Source organism: Micromys minutus (genome assembly GCF_963924665.1).
Source record: "Micromys minutus genome assembly, chromosome: 8".
Taxonomy (NCBI): Eukaryota; Metazoa; Chordata; class Mammalia; order Rodentia; family Muridae; genus Micromys; species Micromys minutus.
Genome location: NC_137977.1, coordinates 52,237,168 through 52,260,461, shown reverse-complemented (window position 1 = coordinate 52,260,461; position 23,294 = coordinate 52,237,168). Strand labels below are relative to the sequence as shown.

The window sequence follows — 23,294 nt, the reverse complement described above, 5'->3', positions numbered from 1 at the left end:
CACTGTAGCTGTCTTTCAGACACACCAGAAAGGGGGGGCGCATCAGTTTCCATTACAGATAGTTGTGAGCTACCATGTGGTTGCTGGGAATTGAACCTAGGACCTTTGGATGAGCAGTCAGTCCTCTTAACCACTGGGCCATCTCTCCAGCCCTCGGGTCTCTTACTGATGCAGAATATTATCATTTCAGTTACCAGTGAGCTCTTGGGATCTGTCTGTCCTGGTCCTCAGTGCTGGGGTTACAAGTATGAACAGCCATGCCTGAGTTTTTATCTCTGCTGGGGATCCAAACTCAGGCCCTCTTCTTGCATAGCAAGCACTGTTATCCACTGAGCATCTCCCTAACCCCTTCCTCTTATTCTTCACCTTCTTTGCTGCTTATTACAGGGGCTGGGTCTTGTTACTGATTCCATAATGCCACAGTGAAAAAGGACCTGGTTTTGGACCAAAACTTCTATGCAACTGTTAGTAAAATTGGCCAGACCAAATCTCAAATCTCCCTCCCCCTCTCCACTGTTGTTGTTATAGCCCTGTTCCCCAAGTACTCTCATTAAGACTAGAGAAGGCCCCTTTCTTGTAATTAGACCCCAAAGGATGGGATTGTGGCCACTTAGTTAATTCAGGATGATTTCCACATCTCCTAGGCTTCACCTTGACTGTATCTTACAGGTCCCTTTGCTACAAAAGGTAGCTGGAATCCGGGCACCTTCTGGGGTCATGATTTTGCCACAAAATGCCCATGCAGTCTTGTTGCTTCAGTGTTAAGCTTGGTACCTGTATTGTTTCTACCACTTTAACAACCCCCCCCCCCATGACGAATCCCAAAATTTGCTATGAAACCAAATCTCAGAAACCCGGTCCTTTACTTGTAAACACTTCTGCATACTTCTCTGATAGGGACTCTCAGAAAAGCAAGACTGAAAAAGGAGTGCACACATCTGATTCTACCATGCCTGAGGCTGTGGATTGTGAGTTCAAGGCCAACCTGCACTAAAGCAAGACCTTTTCTTAACCAAAAACAAAAACACAATTACAAAAGCATTCTCTAGCAAGATAACTAATCATTCTCCAAAGTCATTTAGCTTCCAGCCTGTTTGCATTTCTCAAACTGTTCACAAATATCTTTAAAAAAAAAGAGTTTGATTGGGATTGCTCAGTGGGTAAAGCACCTGTAGCCAAGTTTGACAACCTGCCTTTGATCTCTGGAAGCCATGTATATGTGGTGGAGGAGGAAGAGGAAGAAGACCATTGGTAAGTTCTCTCACTACTTTTGGACCAATGGTGTGCCATGTGTGCACACCTATGTCTGTGCAGGAGGAGGGATAAATTGGTAAGAGTTTCTTTGTATCAAATCATCAAATAAAGCTCACAAACTGCATTTTGCTAACTTGTATCTTAAGTCTCTTTATAATGGCTCTCCCTCTGACCTTTGCCCCACCCCTTTCCTTGTGTCATTTAAAACTTTTAATGTGAATTAAGAAAAAAAAAATTGAGCCAGGGATGCTATATAACCAAGACTTTTGGTGGACTGGGAACTTAACTGTTTAAGCCTGCTAGGGAGCCCAGACTCTAGAGTGTTCTACCAAGCCCAGTGGCTTGACTTTTACTTTTGAATAAAGATTGTTTATGGTCTGCAGGAGTTCTGCTTTCTGGTTCTGGCTGATGGCTTCCAGGTGTGTTATCCAGCGTGTTCATTTGGCTGTTTTTTCTTAAGCTCTTAAACTGACTGGATTTAGTCCCCTACCCTGTCCCCCCAACACACACACACCTGGATCTCCACGCATTGCATCTGTTTGGTGATGATGTTAAAAGTTTCTCTCCTGGACAGAGTTGAAAAGTCTACAGCCTTTCTTAGTAGATAGTGACCATTTACAGCATGCTCAAGGCATCCCAGGCATTTTGTTGTGATTTGTCACCCTGCAGCTTACTCTGTAACTGTACTCAGATTTCCAGGACTGGCCCGCGATTTTCTGGCTGGACACCAGTACATAGTTTCTCAAGCCTGCACCGAATGTGCATCTTGAAGCACGGGTTAATGACCCCCGTGCTTTTTTTTTTTTTTTTCTTCTTCTTCTTGCAGGGCTATTGTTAAGAATTATTTCAAATAGCGGAAGTGCGAATACCAAAAGTTAAACATGCTAGGTTTTGCTCGCTGAAAAGAAACGAAACTCCCATAATAACCCCCCCACAATAAGCCTCTGACCAGCTTCACCTTCCTTGAGTATTCTTTTTTTTTTTTTTTTTCCCAAAAAAGACACCTGGCCAGGCTCGGGAGATGACAAAAGACAGAAGTCATAGTGGCCCGTGACTGCTGGCCGCCGGAAGGACTCTCGCGGCTTCCTGAGCTGATTGCCGAGAAGCTGCCACCGGGGCTGGAGCTTTGGCCGCACGGCGCGGGGCGGCGGGCGCCACAGTGGCAGCGCGCAGGCCCCGCGGTCCCGGGGCGCGCGGTTCGGTCCCCAACGAGCAGGTCCTCCATTCGCGCATCACCCACCCACACCTGGCGGCCCCTTCCTGCCGCCACCCTGTGCAGCTGCGACTTCCCGGAGGCGCCGCGGTCCCAGGCCTGGGGAAGGGCGCAGGCGGTCCCCGGAGGATGGCCCCCGCGAGCCGGTCGCCGCAGCCCTACGTAGGTTTCCATCTTTATTTGCGTCTACTCTTTCTTCCCAGGCACTGGTCTCGGAGCTTCCCGCTGCTGGCGTTGCACGACGCGGGGCGCCAGCTTTGGAGAGCTCCGGGGTTCCCAGATGACTGACACCGGGCTCCATTGCTCAGTGCTGGGGCTGCAGCTCCAGTCGAGGTCCTTCATGGCCGCTATCGAGGTTTCAGGGAGGGTGACAGGGGATCCTGGGGCTTCCACGGCTTTGCGCCCACCAAAGCGCAGGGAAAAAGTAAGGAGAAAGAGTGGGTTCTGCGGCCCTGCCATATGTACACTTCAAGGTCAACTGCCGTTTCTTTTTTAAGTGTTTGAAACTTCATGGATCTTTTACCCCAGCAAGTTAAATCTCTTAAAACCAAAACCAAAGACCAAAAACAGCTTTCTGGAAACATTACTTACCGAGAGGTGTAGGGCTATCTCAGTTACTCCTTAAATTGAACACACACACACACACACACACATCAATCATCTATAAGATTACTTAGTATATACATTTTCACATGTAAATAGCGACTGATGAGATTGTGTTAATAATATATTTAAAATTATAAACAACCAGGAGACATGCGTTTAAGTATTAATTTTTATGGTGTTTTGTAGGAGGGTTTAAATATCTGATGGTAGCTTTGACATAAGAATCAGCCAGCAAATAAAAATATTTTGCTTTCAGTTGTAGATTGTGGCAATTCATACGCCTCCATCCCGGTCAGACTGGTCTGTAGGCAAGTGTGTGGGGCATTTTCTTGATTGGTAATTGACGAGGGTGGGGCCTGCCCACCGAGGCACTCCTGAGCAGGTGTATGCAAAAGCAAAATGAGCAAGCCAGGGGGAGAAAGTTAGTGTTTGTCCACAGTCTCTGCTTCAGTCCCTATCTCTGGGTTACCTTGAATTCCCGACTTGTTATTCCTCAGTGGACTGTAACCTGAGATATGTAAGCAAATAAGGCCTTTCCTCCCAGGTTGCGTATATAGAAACCAAACGAAGACTTGATTGTGGTATGAGGAAGCAGAAGTGCTCTCCACTGAGCCACATAAACATAAAGCCAGTCGTTAAAAAACAAAACATTTCTTCTCACTTGTACAGTCGGCTTGCTTGTTAATAGTTCACTAAATAAACTATTTTAGCATCAAAACACATTTTCTGTTTTATTTCAGATCACTGTAGTGTGATTTTGGAATGCAGATGCCAACTTGGAGTCTTGGCACCCAACTCAGCCTACGAGTAGCATTCTTTCAAAGGTGAGGTGGCTTGCTGACCTCTGGGTAATCAGGACTCACAAGGCGCTCTTGGGCTTTCTCTTTCTCTCTCCCCCTCTCTCTCCTCCCAACCTCCCATGCCCCCCACTCCTGTTCACAGGGTATGGTAGAGTGCTTGCCTAGCATTGAGGTCCTGAATTTCATCTTCAGGAAAACACACACACACACACACAAAGCCAAAATCAAACCCTCGGACCTTTTAGTTAGGATTATGATTTCGAAAGTGCTTGGATCAATGGGTGGATGGATGAACCAAAAAAATTACTTCAGTTTACTGCTTATTTCTTTCAGGAAACTTTTCCCAAAGAGGCCCAAGAGACAATTGTTATTACTTCCTCCTAAGGGTGGGTGAGCCTGGCTTTTCCTCTGTAGAGGTACATAGTGGATGAAAAATTGTTCTGTGTACTTACTTAACAGTCTCCAAACCTTTCTGTCAAAGCCAGATAGGAGTAACTTTTGTCTCTCTACCCATAGCTATGACTGTTTTCTTTTTCTTTCTTAAGATGTATTTATTTATTTATTTTATGTATGTGAGTACACTGTAGCTGTCCTCAGACACACCAGAAGAGGACATTGGATCCCATTACAGATGGTTGTGAGTCACCATGTGGTTGCTGGGAATTGAACTTAGGACTTCTGGAAGAACAGACAGTGCTCTTAACTGCTGAGCCATTTCTCTAACCCCCAGACTGTTTTAAGTTATCACTGTCAGGTAATTTTGCAAGGTGGGGAGGGAGGATATATATTCTACACTCTCTCTCTCTCTCTCTCTCTCTCTCTCTCTCTCTCTCTCTCTCTCGTTAGGATTGAGTCTCTACCTGGTGCATACTAGGCACACGCTCTACCACTGACACAAACCCAAAGGCCTTAACAAATTTTATTTTGAGTCAGAGTTTGAATAAGTTGCCTCAGCTTCCTGAGTATTGCTAGAATTATGGGCACTTCCCTTTCCAGCTCTTGGACTACTTAAAAGGCGTGGTGGCTTCGGTGATGCTGTTTCTAGGGAGAGAACAAAGTCCTCCTCCTTTCCATTATCTCTACATGACTGGGAAGGAGGGACATTTTTCGCCTCTAATACTATAGACAACCCAGAAATAAGAGTTCAGGAAGTCTGAGTGTAGAAAGAAAGAGGATTTAGTTTAAGAACCTAGTGTCTGAAGTCATCCAAGTATGTTTGCTCTCTGAACCAGCTGGCTTCACCACTTGGTCCAGATAGGCCTTGGAGCAATCCTTCTGTCTCAGCCTCCAAAGTGCTAGAATTTCAGTCACCAACCCTAGTCCCCCCTCCCCTGCCCCAAGAGCTGATTGACATGGTCCTAAGGTCTTCCTCTGGAGAATATGGGGACAGCAGTAGCATTGCTATCGGGCTCTCTGGTCCTTTTATGTCTTCTAGCTCCCTGTCCCCCTCTAATTCCTTGCCTGTAAACATCCTCTCACCAAATGGATGTAAGTCTGTTGTTGTTGCTTTTTTCTCTCTCTGTGGAAAGAAGGTAGACATTTGAAGGCAGGAATAGAGCTTTCTCCGTTGCTGTGTTGTGTATTCTTCTGCACTGGGAGCTTACAGGTTAGGTCCTGTAGCAGAGTGGGTGGGACCTGCTGAGTGGGTTCACTGGATAGGTTGAGCTGTGTAGACGTCTCTGCCCTGAGTTTGGGGAAGCTGGAGGTCTGCACCTTTGTGTCTGTCCTATGCCGACACCTGCTCTCTAGCCTTCCTTCTCCTGCTTGCTCATACCCAGAGCTCCGTAGGCACAACTGCTCAAACAGGGCTCTCTGGTGAGAGGAAGTGGGTGTAGTGGAGTAATTATCAAGTTGCCGTTTAGGAATTTCATCATCTTGGGCAACACGAAAGCTTTTTGAGGAGTGTCAGCCAGGTGAGGATCCACAGCAAGGCCACACAGGTGCTGTCACATCAATGTCCTTGGCCTTCAGTGTGACAGGCCAGAGGGCGGGTGACCGATGGAGCATTGTTGGCATCCACTGAGCACTAGCAATACTGGGAGGATGTATTGTTGCAGATCCTGTTCCCTAGGCTAGCCCTGCTTTATGTTGTTAACTGAAGTTCCCTGGGGTACGGGGGAGCCATCCCTACACTAAACATTCTATAGGTCTGATCAACAATTGTAGATAATTGGAATATTAGAGTCCTAGAACCATATTATCTTAGTTCCTTAAATAGGCAGTTACCTAACTCTATGTTTGACCTACCATCCCTTTGACTCTTACTTAGTTAAATCCCTTTGGAGAAAGTACATTGTGGTTGAACGAGAATGGTCCCCAGAGGCTCACATATTTAAATGTTTGGTCCCCAGCTAGTGGAACTGTTTGTTTGGGAAAGGTTAGGACAGGTGGCCTTGTTAGAGTAGATGTGGCTTTGTTGGAGGAAGTGTGTCACTGGGGGTGGGATTGAGGTTTCAGAAGCCCCCTGCCTGCTGTCTGCCAATCAGAATGTAAAGTTCTCAGCTTCTGCTCTGACAGTGCCATGCCTGTCAATTTCCTGCCATGATGATCGTGGGTTAACCCTCTAATACTGGGGGCTGGAGAGATGAGTGCTTAAAAGCACCAACTGCTCTTCCAGAGGTCCTGAGTTCAAATCCCAGCAACCACATGGTGGCTCACAACCATCTGTAATGGGATCCAATGCCCTCTTCTGGTGTGTCTGAAGACAGCTACATTGTACTCATATAAATAAAATCTTTTAAAAAAATCTTAAAAGTTTCAATGTTTTTAAAGCCCAGAGTCTGTAGGGACAGTTGTCAACTGTCTAGCAACGAGTGTGTTCTTGACTCCATGTCTATGAACTGGTGCAGTTCCTGGATTCACGTCTAAAAGCCAAGTGTGCAGATGTGGCTTTCTTTTCTCTATTGGCTCATTTGGGATCTCTGGTCACTGCCATGGCCTCACCCCCTGTAGTGGCTTCTCTGAAGTTCAGGCTCTCTGTGGCCTCCTGGCCACTTTCTTCTTACATTCTCATCTTGAGCTCATGCTGGGAAATTCTGCAGCAGCTACAATGAAGCTCGGAACATATCTCAGGGTGCTTTTCATCAACTGTGTTACCCGGATGTCTCAAAACACTGCTTCCTTCACAGGATGCAACGTTAGCCAAGATTCAGGATGAGCACAGAAACGTTCTAAGCATCCTTCCGGAAACCTCTGGTACATCAGGTCATCTGAAAGAAGGCCATCTGGACTTTCAACACCAATTTGCAGGGCAAACTTATCTTTGTGGAAACACAAACAACCAAGTTTCAGGGGTTTTTCTTTCCTGTTTCCCTGAAGGTACAGCTCGGGACTGTGCCTTGTCTTTACTCCTCCGCTCCTCAGGCTTCCATGGTGGGTTCTTGATGGACTTGACTCTCTTCTGTGGGCGACTCCTGAGCAGCAGACATGGCTCTGGTTGGATGGGGGCTGAGAAGACAGAACTTCCATCCACTGAGGAGGAGGAGAGCGCTGCTGTTGAAACTCACAGTCTTCGTTATTTCTGTACTTCTGTTTTGTGAATATTTCATCTACTACCTGGTCCTGTTTCGGTGCCGTTGGCCTGAGGTGAAGACACTAGCCCATGGTGGTAGGCAGGAGCCTGTACTGAAAGCCATGTTTCTGGCTGACACTCACTTACTTGGGGAGATAAGAGGCCACTGGCTGGACAAATTACGAAGGTAAGGAGGGAAGCTGGGAATCCTTCTAGAATTTGGTAGGCAGGAAGGCACGGCCCTCTCTCTACAGGTCAGCTGGGAAGCTTCCGGTTTACAGCCATATTTGCTTCTAAAGACATGTAGGGGTTTGAATTTTTCTCCTACTAATTTTTAAGCACGTGTTATATTCAGAGCCCTGTGATTAGAGCGCTGTCTGGGCTGCTGACTAGTTCTGGGAGTTTGGTGAGTCTGTAAGTCCCACCTCTTGGTCAATTACTGGGTTAGCACAGGGAAGCATAGCTGTCTAAGGACGGTCCCCACACCCTCTGGGATGAGGAGTGGTCCCTGGGCAGGAGGATACAGCTCTGCATGGGCAGTTCTTCTTCATTGTGGTGGTATGTATGTGAGCTTGAGTACATTGGGCTTTTTGGCTTCTCTGTGTAGCCAGAGGCATGAGGCAGGTGTGTACCTGTCTCCCCGAGGATGGGTGAGGTCTTGCCTCTTTAACTCTGACCTGCTGAAACTTAATCTGTTTTGGCACTAGCAGGCTTTTTTTGTTCCGTACTTTGGACCGATGTAAAATGCATAGCACATACTGTCACTATCTGGGTTTGCACACACTCAAAGTGGCATTTGCATGGTCAAAATTCCTGTGCAGTTGTTGCTGCTGCCCACCCCCAGATGTTTTCCTTTTGAACGGCGACTGTCCCCACAAAGTACCAGGTTCTCACTTTCCTCTCTTCCCTTGTCCCTGGAAGCCACCACTGTGTTTCCTGCCTCTGTGAACCCGGCTACTATAGTCATTACATATAAGAACCACACAGCATTTCTTTCTGTGACTGGCTTATGTCAGGTCACTTAGCACAATGTCCCTCAGGGTTCACCCATGCTGTAGATAAACCAGAATTTCATTCTTTTGAAAAACTGAGGTCCCTTAATGGACCTCATATTTTTGTTTACTTTTTGAGACAGAGACTTACTGTGTAGCCTAGGATGGCTTTAAACTTACTGTGAAGCCCAGGCTGGCTTTACATTTTGGCAATCCTACCAGGATCCTGACATTATAGGTCCAGTATGAAGCACATTTTGAAAATTCTTTCATGCAGGTAGACACTGGAGTTGGCTTCTGCGACAGAGGTGTTGACAGTGTTCTTCCCAGCGGTGGCTTTTATCCTGCAGCCGTTTCTTGTCTTAGCTTTTCATACCTGAGACATCAGTTTCATTCCTGACATAAGAGGAGAGACATTTATGTTGGTTAGCAGCATTATTGGCTCAGATCCTCAGTGCCTGTTTTCTTGTTCCTGGCAGAGTCATGGTGGAAGAGCTTGCAGAGCAGAGGAGCTCAGTTCACTGTGGACAGGAAGCAGAAAGAGGGACAGGAAGGGGCCAAGGACAAGGTCCCTATTGGCCTATTCCTTCCTGCTAGGTCACACCTCCCAATAATTCTGTCATACTATGAATCCGCTCTGGAATTACTATATTGGTGATACTCAAACCCTTAGGATCCAAAGCCGATCACTGGGCAACCAAACGGGTTACATATGAGCTGTCAGGGGACATTGAAGAACCAACTGTAAGCTCCTCACCACAGCTCAGTTGTTTTCAAGAGGCGGTATGCTCTGGATGCTGCAGGTACCGGTGACCTGAGGTTGGCAGAGTGTGCAGGGCATAGATGTTCCCAGTGTGGGGAGAGAGCGGCAAGAGGAAAGAAGAAAGGTGAAGGGCTGCCAGGTTCTTCTGTGCAGAGTTCTGGCCAATGGGGATGTGGGCTAGAGAAGGTCAGAGTGAAGCTGCACTTCCCAAGCTCTGACCGGGACATGAGCGTTCAGCCCCTCTGGGTAGTTTTCCTTCCCATCTACCAGTGCCATTGCGCTGATGTTTGGCCACAGAGCCACCTCTGGCTCTGGAAGGACAAACCTTTAAGTAGTAACGTATACCAAACACGTGGGGTCTAAAAATGACTGTGATTAAAAACAAAAAGGCTCTTCTTTTATTTCTGCACGGTAGGACATGACATTCTTTTTTTAACATTCTTTTTTTAGAGGCGCAATGTCTGTGATGATGGCAGCGGGACCCGTAGGACAGTGGCTTCAGGGAGAGTTGAGGAGGAGAGAGGAGGGGCAGACTGAGGAGCGTGGCACGTCTCCTGTGTGCTGCTGCCGTTCTTCAAGCACCGTCTAATTTAGTTCTCGAAAGTGGGTGCTTTCCAGTTTTAGTAAGGAAATTCATTTTCTTTGAATATGGTCTTTCTATGTAGTTCATGTTAGCCTTGAACTCATGGTTTTCTTGTCATGACAGGAACACACCCCCATGCTGGCAATAGTCTGTCTGTCTCCCTTCCTTCTTTCCTTCTTTCCTTCTTTCCTTCCTTCCTTCCTTCCTTCTTCTTTCTTCCTTTTTTTTTTTTTTTTTTTTTTTTTTTTGTCTTCATTACTAAGGAAGAAATTGGAAATCAGAGGGATAATGTTCTCCAGACTCCATTTACCAACAGATGGTGCTAGGCATTTATTGCCTGTCAGACTGAACCCCTTCTTGTGTGCGTGTGAACTCACCTTCGGGGTGATCACACATATCTGAAATTGACTGGGTTTACTGTTGCGATTTCTTTCTTGTTTCTCCAGAATACTTAGGCTTAGGTCTTTTTAAGAAGTGAAGCTTGAGCTGGGGTTGTAGTTCCAGAGCCTGCATGTCTGAAAAAACAAGAAAAGAAAGCAACAAAACAAAAAATGCCCAACGCCACACACACACACACACACACACACACACACAGAAAAAAAGAAAGCATCTTAGACTGTATGCTGTCTTCTCAGTGTGTCTCTGGAAGCTGTTAAACCCTTTCAAATCCCTGGGTTTGTTGAACTGATGGCTTCAGGGCAACTTGAGAGTGGGCAAAGGCAGCTTTGAAATTCCCTAAATTTGATCAGATGCAAATCTTTTGGTTGCTCCAAAGTCTAGGGTTGGAATCTAAGATTAGAGCCATGGGAGACAGAGAATGGGACCATTTAATTCAGTTTTCATTTGGCTTTGCTAGTTAGTTAGTGAACTTATTTGTAACACGCTCTTACTGTGTAGCTGCCCTGGAAGTTGCTATGCAGACTAGGCTGACCCTAAACTCACGGAGACCTGCTTTCCTGCCTCTGGAGTGCGAAATAGCTGCAGCACCTCACACCTCCTTGGAAATGGCAGAGCCCAAGTAGCTTCCTTCACACACGATTTTTTTTTTTCTTCTTCAAGGGAGTGGCAAATGGAGAGAGCTTTTCAGACAGCTCTATGGTTGCTGCAGCCGGAAGTTGTCTTCATTCTGGGAGACATCTTTGATGAAGGGAAGTGGAGCTCCGCCCAGGTGAGACCTGGGTTCTACTTCTGCCTTGAGGGTTTTACTTTGGCAGCCCAGACAGTCTATAAAGTTCTGGAGGCTGGAGGCGGGAGTTTTTCTTAGTTCTGATGATGGAATGTATAGTCCTATGGTCAGGGATGTCTCTCACTGGTGGGATGGGTGTTTAACATGTATGAGGCCCTTTGTTTGCTCCCTAGGCCCCAAATACTTGGAGATCTTTAGAGTTCCTGATCAATGCTAGTCTTGTGTTAGGTCAGGTAATCTTATTTATCTATGTTGGAAATATGTGGTTAGGCTGACATTTATATAATTGAAGTGTAGTCTTAGAAACTCCTGGGGAAAAGTAGATAAACAGGCAAGATAGTATTATTTCACCTGTAACCATGGATACATGTCGAGATGGACAGTTAACGCCATACACTCCTCTTTGGTGACATGGGAGATTGAACCCATGGCCTTGGATATGCTAGGCAAGTGCTCTACCATCGAGCTACGTTTCAGCCCCTAGCTTTATCCCCCTGTTTACCTGTACATGGTGGGATTTAGTTACTTGCCACTGTACTCTGCTCTCCTTTCTTATGAGTGAGAGGGGTGCAGAAGGAGCCACAGGGACCCGTGTGAGGTTCCCTGCATCTGGGGCCCGAGACGGCTGCTAGGTGTGGAGGTGATGCTCAGCTCTGCACAAACGAGAGGGCCGTCCAAGCGTTCTTAAAACGAACAAAAAGGACTGCTCTTGATGTTGATTTAAAAATGTTCAGCCACTGATTTTTCTTTTTTTTTTTTGTAAGGAATGGGTTTTTTAACTGGGACATATTCATGAATCCATTGACATTTGTCAGAACAGTCTAAAAGCTTTTAAAAGACAATCTTTGGGGCTGAAAAGAGAGCTCAGCTTGGGGGAAAGGTGCTCTGCTGCCTAACCTGCTGCCCACAAGATGGAAAGAAAGAAGCAACTCGGACACAAATAAATAACTAAAATGTAACATCATTTTTAAGAGGGCCTGGACTAGCTTTGGACCCATGGTCTAAACCATTGTAATCTTTCTTGTAATTAAGCCTGTGGGAGCAGAAAAGCTAGTGGTTTTCATCTTTCCTAATGCTGTGATCCTTTAATACAATCCTCACGTTGCAGTGGTTGATAACCATAAAATTCGCTTTCTCCTCCTCCTCTTCCCTCTTCCTCTTCTTCTTCCTATTTCCCCTCCCTCCCTCCTTCCTCTTTCTCCTTCCTTTTAAAGATGTTATAGTGTGAGTCAGCCTACACCGTGTGTATGCAGTGCTCTTAGAGGCCAGGAGAGGGGGTTAGATTCCCCTGAACTGTAGTTACAGATGGTTGTAAGCTGCTATGGGGATTAACCAATAAACGGACCATCCTTTCTTAGGGTCAGAATATACTTGACCTTTGCAATTAACCCTACTGTGCTGGATAGGTTTTGAAAACTAGACACAAACTATAGAAACATGTAGGAAGAGGGAACCTCATTTAAAAATCATCTCTATGGCCCTTGGAATTTTTTTCTTTATTGATAATTGATAGAGGACACATGGCGGTGGCGGGGTAGTCACTGTGGGCAGAGTTACCCCTAGACAGGTGATCTTGGGTTGTATAAGAAAGGCAGCTGAGGGTGAGCTTGTACTTGGAGTCAAGCCAGCAATCATTGTTCCTGGTGGTTGACTCTTCAGTTCCTGTCTCTGCTCCAAGTTCCTGTCTTAGCACCCCTTGATGAATGATTGTAACCTGCACACTAAAATGCACCCTTCCCTTCTCAAGTTGCTTTTGGTTGGTGTTCTAACACAGCAAAAACAAACCAGGACACGTTCCAACTTCTTCCTCTCATCACTGAACTTGAACATTGGCCTTCATAATCTACCTTATGATTTCATTCAGAAAAGGAAATTTCTGTTTTTCATTTGTTTTTGAGACAGGGTCGAGGCTCTGGCTGCTCAGAAACTCATCATATAGACATTTCAAGTTAGCTTAATGGCTTAAAACGTCAGCTGACAGGTGATCTTCCCTTGTTAGTCTCTGGGATGTTTGAATTACAACAGGCCCATGCCTGACATTAGAAATTCTTCGAGATGAGAAATACATAAAGTAGCTTGTGTTTATTTTACCTAATTTTAAAACTTAAGCTTTGAGCCTTGTTGCAAATTACATCCTATGTACAACGTGACTTCAAAAATAACAAAACCATAGCTGTTAAGTGTCTTTCATGTCCTCTCCTCTGTGCCTTCTCTTAAACCTATAATAATGACACTTAATAAACTCAGTTCTGGGGAGAGATGACTCAGAGGTTAAGAGCACTGGGTGTTCTCCCAGAGGTTTTGAGTTCAATTCCCAGCAACCACATGACAGCTCACAACCAGATATAATGAAATCTGATGCCTTCTTCTGACCCTGTACACATAAGTGCAAGTGGAACACTCTGCATAATAAATAAAAAATCTAAAAACTTAAAAATTAACCTCACCCTCCTTCCTATGATTCTTCCTGACATCCTTTTCTGTGCCTTAAGTCACGATCCTGGCTTCCCTGAGTCCCTAAATGGAAAATCCCCCAGCCTGTTGTGGCAAACTCTACTGTTTTAGCCACAATGTCTTGTAAAAACGAGTTAAAACTTTGTCTTGGGGGTGGAAACAGGTTTGCCTTCTCCAGTCAAGGCAGGATCCTGTTTCTGGCAGAGGAAGAACAGTTTGAGAGTCTCTGCTGTGGTTCTTGCTCCCTCAGGCCTGGGCAGATGACGTGCAGAGGTTTCAGAAGATGTTCAGGCATGGCAGCCATGTGCAGCTGAAGGTGGTTATTGGCAATCATGACGTTGGCTTCCACTACCAGTAAGTAGCGTGTGAAAAAAATCATGCCTCCAGACTGTTTGCTCAACCACTGATATCTTAAAGTTGCTAAAACTTGGGGGGAAGCCTTATTTGTGCTTTACTGAAATTAGCTTTCCATCAAAGGTGTAAACTCTGAAGTGGAGGCTCCTTAAGGAATTAAAAAATCTTGGCATATTTACACCTTTAGCAGATGTCTGGCCTGGAGGAGTTGTATGCACTAACTTAGAATGTAATGATTAATTCACCATTACGCCCAGCTATTTTGAGACTCAGTCTTACTGTGTAGCTCAGGCTAGCCTCAAAATTGCATCCTTACTGCCTTCAACCTCTGGATTAAAATGCACATTTAGTGTCAGACTATTTTAGCAGTCAGACAACAAGTCCACATACCCTTTGCTAGCTCACACTGTCTTGTGCTATGACGCTCAGATGCCTGTCACTTTAAGTACTTTCTGTACCTTAATTCCTCTTTTTCCTGTGCTGTTTGTTGCTTACTGTTCCACTGAAGTCCCACGGAGCTTAGTAACTTGCCCCCTCTCACAATAAACAGCAGACTTGACCTTCGACCTTCCATTGCCTGTGTCCAGTTAATAATACCAGATTATAGAAGTTATTTTTTCATATTTATGGTAACTTGGCATGACCTGAAAAAACGTTTCTTTTTATAATTGGATACAGGATGAGTAAATATAGAATAAAGCGATTTGAGAAAGTGTTTGGCTCTGAAAGACTTTTCTCTCTGAAAGGAGTTAAGTGAGTATTATCTATGAATTCAGATGATTTTTTTTGCGGGGGAGGGTGAGGTGCTGAGGGGTGAAACTCAGAGCCTACAACCCTTCCACTGAACTGTGCCCCCAGCTCAAATCCACTGTCGTTCAAAGGTGGTTGTCACATGGTCAGACCCGTGCTCTGTGTTAGCTTGTATCTTGCTTGCTGATTATGGTCACTGTGGGAACTGACGGGTGGCAGGAACTGTGGGTGTGGGAACTGAAAAGCCTAGAACCACCCACAGTGAACCAGTCAGCCTATTACTCCGCCCACCCAGTGTGGGCGTGGCATAACTCTGTTCACTCAGTGTGGGCGTGGCATAACCGTTCACTCTGTGAGCGTGGCATAACTCTGCCCACTCAGTGTGGGCGTGGCATAACTCTGCCCACTCAGTGTGGGCGTGGCATTCTAGCTGCACTGTCCTACCTGTCATACATTCATCAGCCCACTCTATTAAGGAGCCTTTGTGGCTCTCTGTTTTGTTTCCGCAGACAGGATTTTTCTATGTTGCCCTTGCAGTGGCAAATTCCTGAGTTGGGACTGTAGGCACCCGCCACTGTACATCCTGAAGCACCCACTCATTTAACCCAAATAAATGTATTTGGACCATTTTTATGAAGGTCACTCTGATAGGTATGGTATCCAGGTCTAGCTCTGTGTCCCAGTTCATCAGCCTTGACCTTTAGAGGACAGCAATCTGCCCTTAGTCTGGTCACTGTACGCCCTCACCCCTGTGAGATCATAAGCAGGGCCCCTCTGGACCTTTTTTATTTTTTGCTTTGTGTTGACAGTACAGTCTCTGAGACTGTGCCAGTCCACATAGCGGAGAGAACATGTTTCAGTCCTGTCCTTTCCTCTCTGGTCCTGGAACTCTGCTGATAGTGCTGAAGTGAGACTATCACTGTAAGATCTGGGATGAATGTATCATGGTGTTTCCATCAACAAACCGTTTTTATGACCCTGCAGGGGTTGGAGTGGGAGAGAGGACATTCTCTCCAGCAGTACCATCCTGTCCCGTGTAGCCATAGGGCTGATGTCATTTTGTCACCTCTAACTGTAGTGTTTTCAGAATTTATATACCGGCCACTTCAGCTCCTTATACCAAAGACTGTTTACATTTTAAGCAACTGGCTGACAAGTACCTTTCCCATGCCTAGGTGGTTATAAGATAGGGAATAAAAGCATATTTTCATCAGAGTCCATAAAAAAAGTAAGGAAGGTAGAGGTTAGCCAAACTTGACCTTCCTCTCGATTAGGGGTTCTCCAAGCTCATTTCAGCACCCACTGGCACTTAGCTGATGGTGTAGACTTTCTGGTCTTACCCACACCTACATGGGCGACACAGGCTCAGGAGCTTTCCCAAGGTTACACTTCTGATTGGATGTTGGATTGAGAGCTAGTCAGACCCCACAGCTTCTCTCATGTAGAATTTCCTATAAGTTACAAGTTGGTCCCGTCTTTCATTTGGAGTAGCAGAACCGAGCTCAGCTTCATCACATCTTGGACATAACGCTGTTTTTGTTTTACTGATATTATCTCACAGTTTAGCCGGGGTTAAGCCGTTCCTGGGCTTGTTTCATTAAACTATGGATGCATGATATTTCCATGGGGATAATGGGACGAGGCTCACACTTGTCCAGTGGCCTGACCTCTCCTGCTCCTGTCCTCAGTTTTGTCATGGTCAACAGCGTTGCAATGGAAGGGGATGGTTGTACCATATGCTCAGAAGCAGAAGCTGAACTCAGAGAGATCTCTCGTAAACTGAATTGCTCCCAAGAGGTAGGGGACCTCTGCGCTCATGTCTTCCAGTGAGGTGCACCTCTTCCCTCTCCCAGTGGTAACCTCTGAGATGAGTTAACAAGGTGACTCCTGACCTGCAGGTGCAGGGATCCAGTCAGTGTACCGGTGAGCCATGGCTCCCCTTGTCCGCCCCCGTGTTGCTGCAGGTGAGCTGGGGGAGGAGACTAAGGACAGCCACCCAGCGCTTCTGAGACTATCACTGACATAAACTTCATTTGGCCAGCACTACCCGCTCTACCGGGCCAGCGATGCTAATTGTTCTGGTGACGATGCAGCTCCTCCAGAGGAAAGGAGCGTCCCCTTTGAGGAGAGATATGATGTTCTTTCTCGGGAGGCCTCCCAAAAGGTGTGTGGTGATGTGTGCTTATGCCATGGTCACATGGGGACAGAGAATGAACACAAAGGGCCATTGTGGTTACCAGCTGCAGAAAGGGGGAAGGGCTTTGACACCACCTCAGATTTCTGCTCTGTCTGTGTGTTCCCCGTTCCCTTTCCCTTCTTTGGTAGATCCACTATTTCCTAATCTCAGTGAAAATTCCATTCTCAACTAATCTTTGCATTGAGTAAGGATTAAATGTGTTGAGTGCAAATAAAACTTAGAGTCTAATTTGGGGGATTTAATTGGAAATGTACTTTGTCAAATATTTATATTTAAGAAATACACACAAAACATATAACATTTATGTATTATAACATAGAAGTACATATTAGAATGTCAATATAGAAATTTTAAATGTGGAAGTAAATTCTAAGGTTTCCTAGGAGTAGAGAATCTGAAGGAAAACAAGCCTGAAGGATTCGTGTTAGGGAATGAGGGGTTCAGGCAGCCTGGCAAAGCCATGGGTCTGTTCCTGCCTGTCAGAGTATTAACTGCCTACCTGCATCCCCTTGGCTGCCAGCTGCTGTGGTGGCTCCGGCCTCGTCTGGTTTTGAGTGGCCACACGCACAGTGCCTGCGAGGTTCTCCATCCCGGAGGAGCCCCCGAGGTGAGCGTCCCATCCTTCAGTTGGAGGAACAGAAACAACCCAAGCTTCATCATGGTAACGTAAACCTTTATTTTTATCTGAAAGCGTTCTTGAGTATTGAAATCAACACAGCAATCTAAAACTACTTTAGTGGCTGCAATCTGTAAAAAAACAAAACAAAACAAAACAAAACACAGAAGCCAGACACAAATCGCCCTCTTCGCACTCTGGGTGGATGCAGACAAATAGGCAGAATGTGGCTTCAGGGGGAGGAAGCCAAGGTGGAGTCCAGCTAGGGCCAGTTTGCTTCCAAGGAAACAGTTGTCTACTCATGAGCAGACTTGGTCATCTCTCGTTGTCTTGTGTGCCAGGCACATGGTACTACACAATCTCCAAGTTTGTGAAAGGTGTTGACACGGTGAAATACCATCTTCGTTACCATGGGTTCTGGCACCCAGTCTTATGTTACTGTTCCTTAGTCTCACTATAAAAAGGTGGGAGCCCTTTGTGCTTTCAAGTTCAAGTAGGTAAAAACATTTGCTACCTCGATCCCATGCTGCCTACAATGAAAAGCCTATTGGGGTGCAGAGGCACTTCTGGGCAACAGGGTGACCGCTCTGCTATCCCACGGCAGGGAAACGCTCACCCTCTTGTTCCTCTGATGTTTCTTGGTCTCCCTCCAGGGCTGCCCTACTGTGTGAGGAATGTATATTAATGGAGGGGGTCAGCATACTAGACCTTCTTTGCCAGTACCTGTGTGGTCAGTGGTGACTGGTCATACTTGAAGCCCCTTGGTCCTGAGCAAAGAGGGCACTTCCCTCCCAGACCCACATGAGGGAACCTAGAAGACAGTCTCTAGCTCAGACTTATGCCTGGGACTTATCCTGCAGCATAAACTTTCTATCTCTCCCCCAGGGCAGTCTGACATCCAGAGATTACGCTCTCTCCAAGTGCTACCTCCCATGTGAGGACACGGTGCTGACCACGTACGGCGCAGCGGCAAGCTTCCTCATGGTCGTCATCTTAGTGCACTTCGAGCATTTGCCCTCATCTTTCCTGTTTGGTTGGAAACTGTGCAGGCTGCACATGAGAAAATGAAGAGCCAGTGACTCTTGCATATGGTAATGTGAATCAAAGCCAAAGACGTAGGACGTCCAGCGGGGCTCCCATGAGTCACGGAGGAGAGCACATGCTGGCTGTTCTTATGTCCATCGTGGGGATTCTGAGTCACCAATGCCAGGGACCACAGAACAGACGGTCGACTGGACTGTCCTCATGCTATAAAAATGGAACGTGAACTCTGCAACAAATTCATCTTTTCATTTTATGAGATATATGTATAATCGAAGGTCCAGTCTGTATGTAAATGTCATGGACACTCCCATTGCATGCATGACACACAGCCCTTTTTTCCACAGGAAGGACCCAGCAGCTTCGGTGCACTTGAGGCTACATATGCTCCTGAAGTTGGGTTGTCTCTGTGCTTTTATGAAGTGACTCTCAGTCTCTTATAGATCACGAGGTCATATGCTCGACAGTAGAGATTCAGTGAGCAGGACTAAAGGCTTTTGTGTTTCTGTGCTGTTGGAATCGGATTTTTAGGAGTGTGTAATTTTCTTTCCAGGAGACCATGCTATCACATCTGAATTCAATGTGTGTTCATGATTAAAACTTGAAAAAAGATCTGGGAGCACATGGATGTTTGAATTTAAAAACAAATGTTATAATAATTCTGTCAGACAAAACACATTCTTTTTCTTACTCAAGGAGTCTGGATCCTTTTTAATGATTTCATTTTATTTATATGTCTCTTCTTTTAATTGATCTCATGTCTTATGCATGCTAAGCATGTGCCCCATCAGAGTTACACATTCAGCCCCAACAAAACTTTCCAACAGTCATTTAGATAGCAGGGAACTGTTGAGTAGTCATGTACACTGTAGTATAAAATCCCGTGTGTGTGTGTGTGTGTGTGTGTGTGTGTGTGTGTGTGTGTGTGTGTATGTGTGTGTGGGCAAGTTTTTCTTCTTGCTTTGTTTTGAGAGCACAGGGGGGAAATCTCACTACTGTCATTTCATGTGTTGGTTCAGATGGAAGTTTGTTCGTTTTGTTTGACACAGGGTTTCTTTGTGAAGCACTAGCTCTCCTGGAACTCATTCTGTAGACCAGGCTGTCCCTGATCTCAAGAGATGTGCCTGCCTCTGGTTCCCGAGTGCTGATACTAAAGGTGCGCACCATTGTAGCCTGGCTTCAGATGGAAATTTTGTGCAGTGCTAGAGAATGGCACAAGAAGACAGCGATGAGGAGCTGAGGAATGTGTTGTACCCTTTCGTGGAAGAGCATCTCAGCCAGGATGGGTTTTTAGAGCATTCTACAGTGCCAGTTTACAGAATATACCTGAAGCAACGATGAGATGTATGAGCAATGCAGGCTGTCATCCCTTTATACTTCTTCTGTTTAAAACCTAACTTTGGACATCTTTACAGATAACTTTAAGCCCAAGGGAATGGTCCCCAAAGCCTCAGGCGTAGACAGAGTGAACTGTGCGTCGGTGTGGCACGTGTTTCTAGACGTCCTACCGTAACTGGAGGTTGCATTTGCAGATCTTACACAAGGTGAGGAACAGCCGTTTATTTTGTCTTTATATTTAAAATAAAGGTTTCTGTGGGGGCTGGAGTTAGGGCTTGGATATGGACTAGCAGTGGAGCGCTTGCCTAGCATGCACTAGGTGCTGGGCTCATCCCTAGCAATGCAGATAGAGAGACAGATAGTAAGTAAGTAGCTTTGTAGTATTTCATCTTCAGAAGATGCCATCCTCATTGTCCTCAGTCTTACACAACACCGACCCTACTGTGCTTCCCTCTGACCACTGGTTTCTTGTTTGATGGGCTGTGTGTAGCACTTAACTAAGGGATGGTTGGCCTGCTCCTGCCTACAGAACTTGAAGGGGCCATCAGAAACATTTCCCTGAAAAAAAGAACTGATTGTAATTTATGCCTCGGAAGTGGGTTATCTCGGTGTTTGCAGCAGCTGAGGTTCAGTAGCTGCAAGAGTTTCAGTGTTGGGATGACAACTGCTGGTCAAGTGGATGATTCTAAAATCAACGAGCCTTTCATAAATGCCAACCTGATAAAAAAATATCCTAAGATGAACAGATACTGCTGATTCCCCACTGTGAAGCAGCAGGCTATGCGGACTGCAAACTGCTTGACACAGCTGGGACATGTTTCCTTACAGGTGTGGCCACCACCAAGGCACAGAACTCTACATGGAGGTTTCTTGAGTAGCTATAGAAAGGAGTATTACATTTTGTGGTCTCTACAGTCTAGTAAAGCAACAACAAAAAGAAGATAAGGGAGGACTATTTCCAGCTCTCATGAAGGTCTAGAGGACCCCTTGTTTATAGACAGGACACCATTTATAGTAGTAAATGTGGCAGGTTTTCTGCCCAAGTGTAAAAGGCTCCAAGAAGTGCTCTAACCCATATGCCCAAGGCTTACAGTCATTGTAACTGTGGCTAACAAAGTTCCTCTTGTTCTGTTGCTCACTTGGGTCTACTTTAAGCCTCGGGCCAATGCAGACTGGAAGGGGCAGACACCTGGCTGCCTGGCATTTTATAAAGGGAAAAAAACCAAATGCATGGCATTGTCTGGACAGTTTTGTGATCATGCTTGATAACTTGAAAACAACAGGTTGCCCCCCACCCCCATTCACCAAGCTGTCTCTGATGATTCAACCCATCAACCATTCAATCAAAGAATAAATAGATCCCCCCCCCCAAGTGAGGGTTGGTAGCTTTGCAGTGATACAAATTGGTGGTGGGAGGCTTTCCAGTAAAAACAAAGTCACAGAACCAAACCTTGGGGAACAGAGGTAGCCAGAGGCTTGGTGGTCACACATAGGCATACCCAGGACAGGACAGATGGCAGCCCAATGACTCTAGACACTCACTATACCCTACCATGGCTCGGGGTGGACAGACACGCAGGCTAGGGAGATATGCCACCTCATGGGGTGGCCAAGAGGGAGGAGGAGGAGGAGGGGTAGGCAGCCCTCACAAGAGTTCGTACTGCTTGAGGTGCATTCTCTGGATGATGTCACGACAGTCGTTGAACACCCTGCGGATGTTCTCTGTGTCCACGGCGCAAGTGAAGTGAGGGTAGCAGTAATGTTTGCCGTCACCCGTGGCTGTGCTGATCCTCTGTAAAAAGAATGTTATGTTTAGGATGTCAGAGCCCAGTGCAATCAAATGGGATAGCTTAGGGGACACTTTATATAGGACCCAGAGAGGACTTAATGCTGACTGGCTGCTGTCTTCACAAACTCCCTAGATACCAAGCATGTGCCAGGACAGACAAGCCTGTCTTCTCCATAGGCACTGAATCTGAGCTGAAATGCAGTGCAGGCCTTGGAGAGCGCAGGGGAGGCTAAGATGGCCTCTGTCTATGTTGCTCTGGTGAACAGAGCTCAGCTAGTGGAAATGTATTCTGCTCATTTATGCAGTAGCTACTGTGACTAGAGCCTACCATCGGGATAGGGGAAGGAAGGGGCTGATCTCTAACTCAGTTTTTAAAGAAAGATTTATTATTTTTTATATATTTTAACACACTGCAGCTGTCTTCAGAAACACCAGAAGAGGACATTGGATCTCATTACAGATGGTTGCGAGCCACCACGTGGTTGCTGGGAATTGGACGAAGGACCTCTGGAAGAGCACCTATTGTTCTTAACCACTGAGCTATCTCTCCAGCCATCTAGCTCAGTTTTAATTTATATTTATCTTAAGGTATAGTCTAGCTATTTTGCCCATACCAACCTTAAACTCCAGAGCTATAGTTATCCCCCTGCCTCACCACAGGCCTGTGCTACCTCATGCAACTAACTTATTTATGTATCCACATGTGATGGGCCATATCTCAGCCATATGGAGTCTTCCTTCTCCATACAGGTGACCTTGGCATATTGCCATGTATGTGTATGTTTGTGTGTGTGTGTGTGTGTGTGTGTGTGTGTGCGTGTCCATGTGCATGTGTGTGGTATCTTAAAGAAAAGTTCTTTCTTGTCAGTTGTTGGAAGTACATGATCAAACATGATCCATCTATGAAGCTACATGGGACACGCTAGTGAAAGGTAGAGCTGAATTGCATCTTGAAGCTTCTATGTTGGATCTGAACCCTCCAGTGCCTCAGGCTGTGCCTATGTTTGGTGACAAGATCTTTAAAGAGACAACTATGGTTAAATAAAGTTATGGCTAAAAAAAATATGGTTAAATAAAGCTTGACCCTGAGGCCCACACAACTGGTGTTCCTGAAAGAGGAGATTAGGACAGACATACAGATGTTGATCACAGGGACACAAAGTGAGGATGGCATTTATGAGCCAAGAAGAGCTGCCTCAGCATCCACGAGCTAAAAAGACTTGCTCAGGATTAGGTCCTCTGCTGGCACCTGACTTCAAACATCAACACCCAGAGCCGTGAGGAAGCATTTCTATTGGTTAGGTGTCTCATCTATGCGATGCTGGTCTACGGGATGTGATTTTGGCAGCTCCCAAAGCAAAGCACCAACAGAATGATACACAGCTTTCTAACTATGCGTGGCCACTGAAAGGATTCCAAGGCTTCCTGTCCAACATCGTTTCTCTGCAAAGCATCCCAAGACAAAAAAAGAGGGAGCTGTTAGAACAACAGCAAGAGGGCTAGAGAGATGGCTCAGTGGTTAAGAGCACTGACTGCTCTTCCAGAGGTCCTGAGTTCAAATCCCAGCAACCACATGGTGGCTCACAACCATCTGTAATGGGATCTGATGCCCTCTATCTACTGTGTCTGAAGGCAGCTACAGTGTACTCATATATAATAAATAAATATTAAATAAATAAATCTTTTTTTAAAAAAAGAACAGCAGCAAGAGTCTTGGGGAAATGTTTACCTGGTTATAAAATTTCTCAGAGTGGTCAGAGTAAATGGTAAGTATGCTTGTTGCTAGGGATGAGACCCAGAGCCTCAAACATCACAAGGTATGCACGGTATTCTACCCCTGAACTATA

General features: G+C 45.8%; 2 protein-coding genes across 8 annotated transcripts in view; one reads left to right on the top strand and one right to left on the bottom strand.

Annotated features, from left to right (window-relative positions):
- Window positions 1–2,349: 2,349 nt before the first annotated feature.
- Window positions 2,350–18,996, top strand: MPPE1 (metallophosphoesterase 1). 6 transcript variants are annotated; one of them, XM_080919861.1, is made up of 11 exons: window positions 2,350–2,629; window positions 3,814–3,897; window positions 7,192–7,571; window positions 10,782–10,890; window positions 13,613–13,716; window positions 14,395–14,469; window positions 16,155–16,263; window positions 16,365–16,430; window positions 16,508–16,630; window positions 17,184–17,324; window positions 18,165–18,996. In XM_080919861.1, the coding sequence occupies exons 3-11, from the start codon at window positions 7,300–7,302 to the stop codon at window positions 18,345–18,347; spliced, it is 1,182 nt and encodes a 393-aa protein (XP_080775987.1). In that variant the 5' UTR covers window positions 2,350–2,629; window positions 3,814–3,897; window positions 7,192–7,299; the 3' UTR covers window positions 18,348–18,996. The 6 variants fall into 6 exon arrangements, with proteins under 6 accessions (XP_080775987.1, XP_080775990.1, XP_080775986.1 ...); XM_080919864.1 differs by having other exon boundaries at window positions 7,002–7,571; window positions 17,184–17,270; XM_080919860.1 differs by having other exon boundaries at window positions 7,002–7,571.
- A 2,307-nt stretch (window positions 18,997–21,303) lies between these two features.
- GNAL (G protein subunit alpha L) overlaps window positions 21,304–23,294 on the bottom strand; it is a gene marked incomplete at both ends in the record, with an annotated part of 127,898 nt that continues 125,907 nt past the window's right edge. For both annotated transcript variants that reach the window (XM_080920036.1, XM_080920037.1), the window contains one exon: window positions 21,304–21,450. In XM_080920036.1, the coding sequence (XP_080776162.1) occupies window positions 21,304–21,450 (147 nt within the window). The remainder of the gene's footprint in view (window positions 21,451–23,294) is intronic.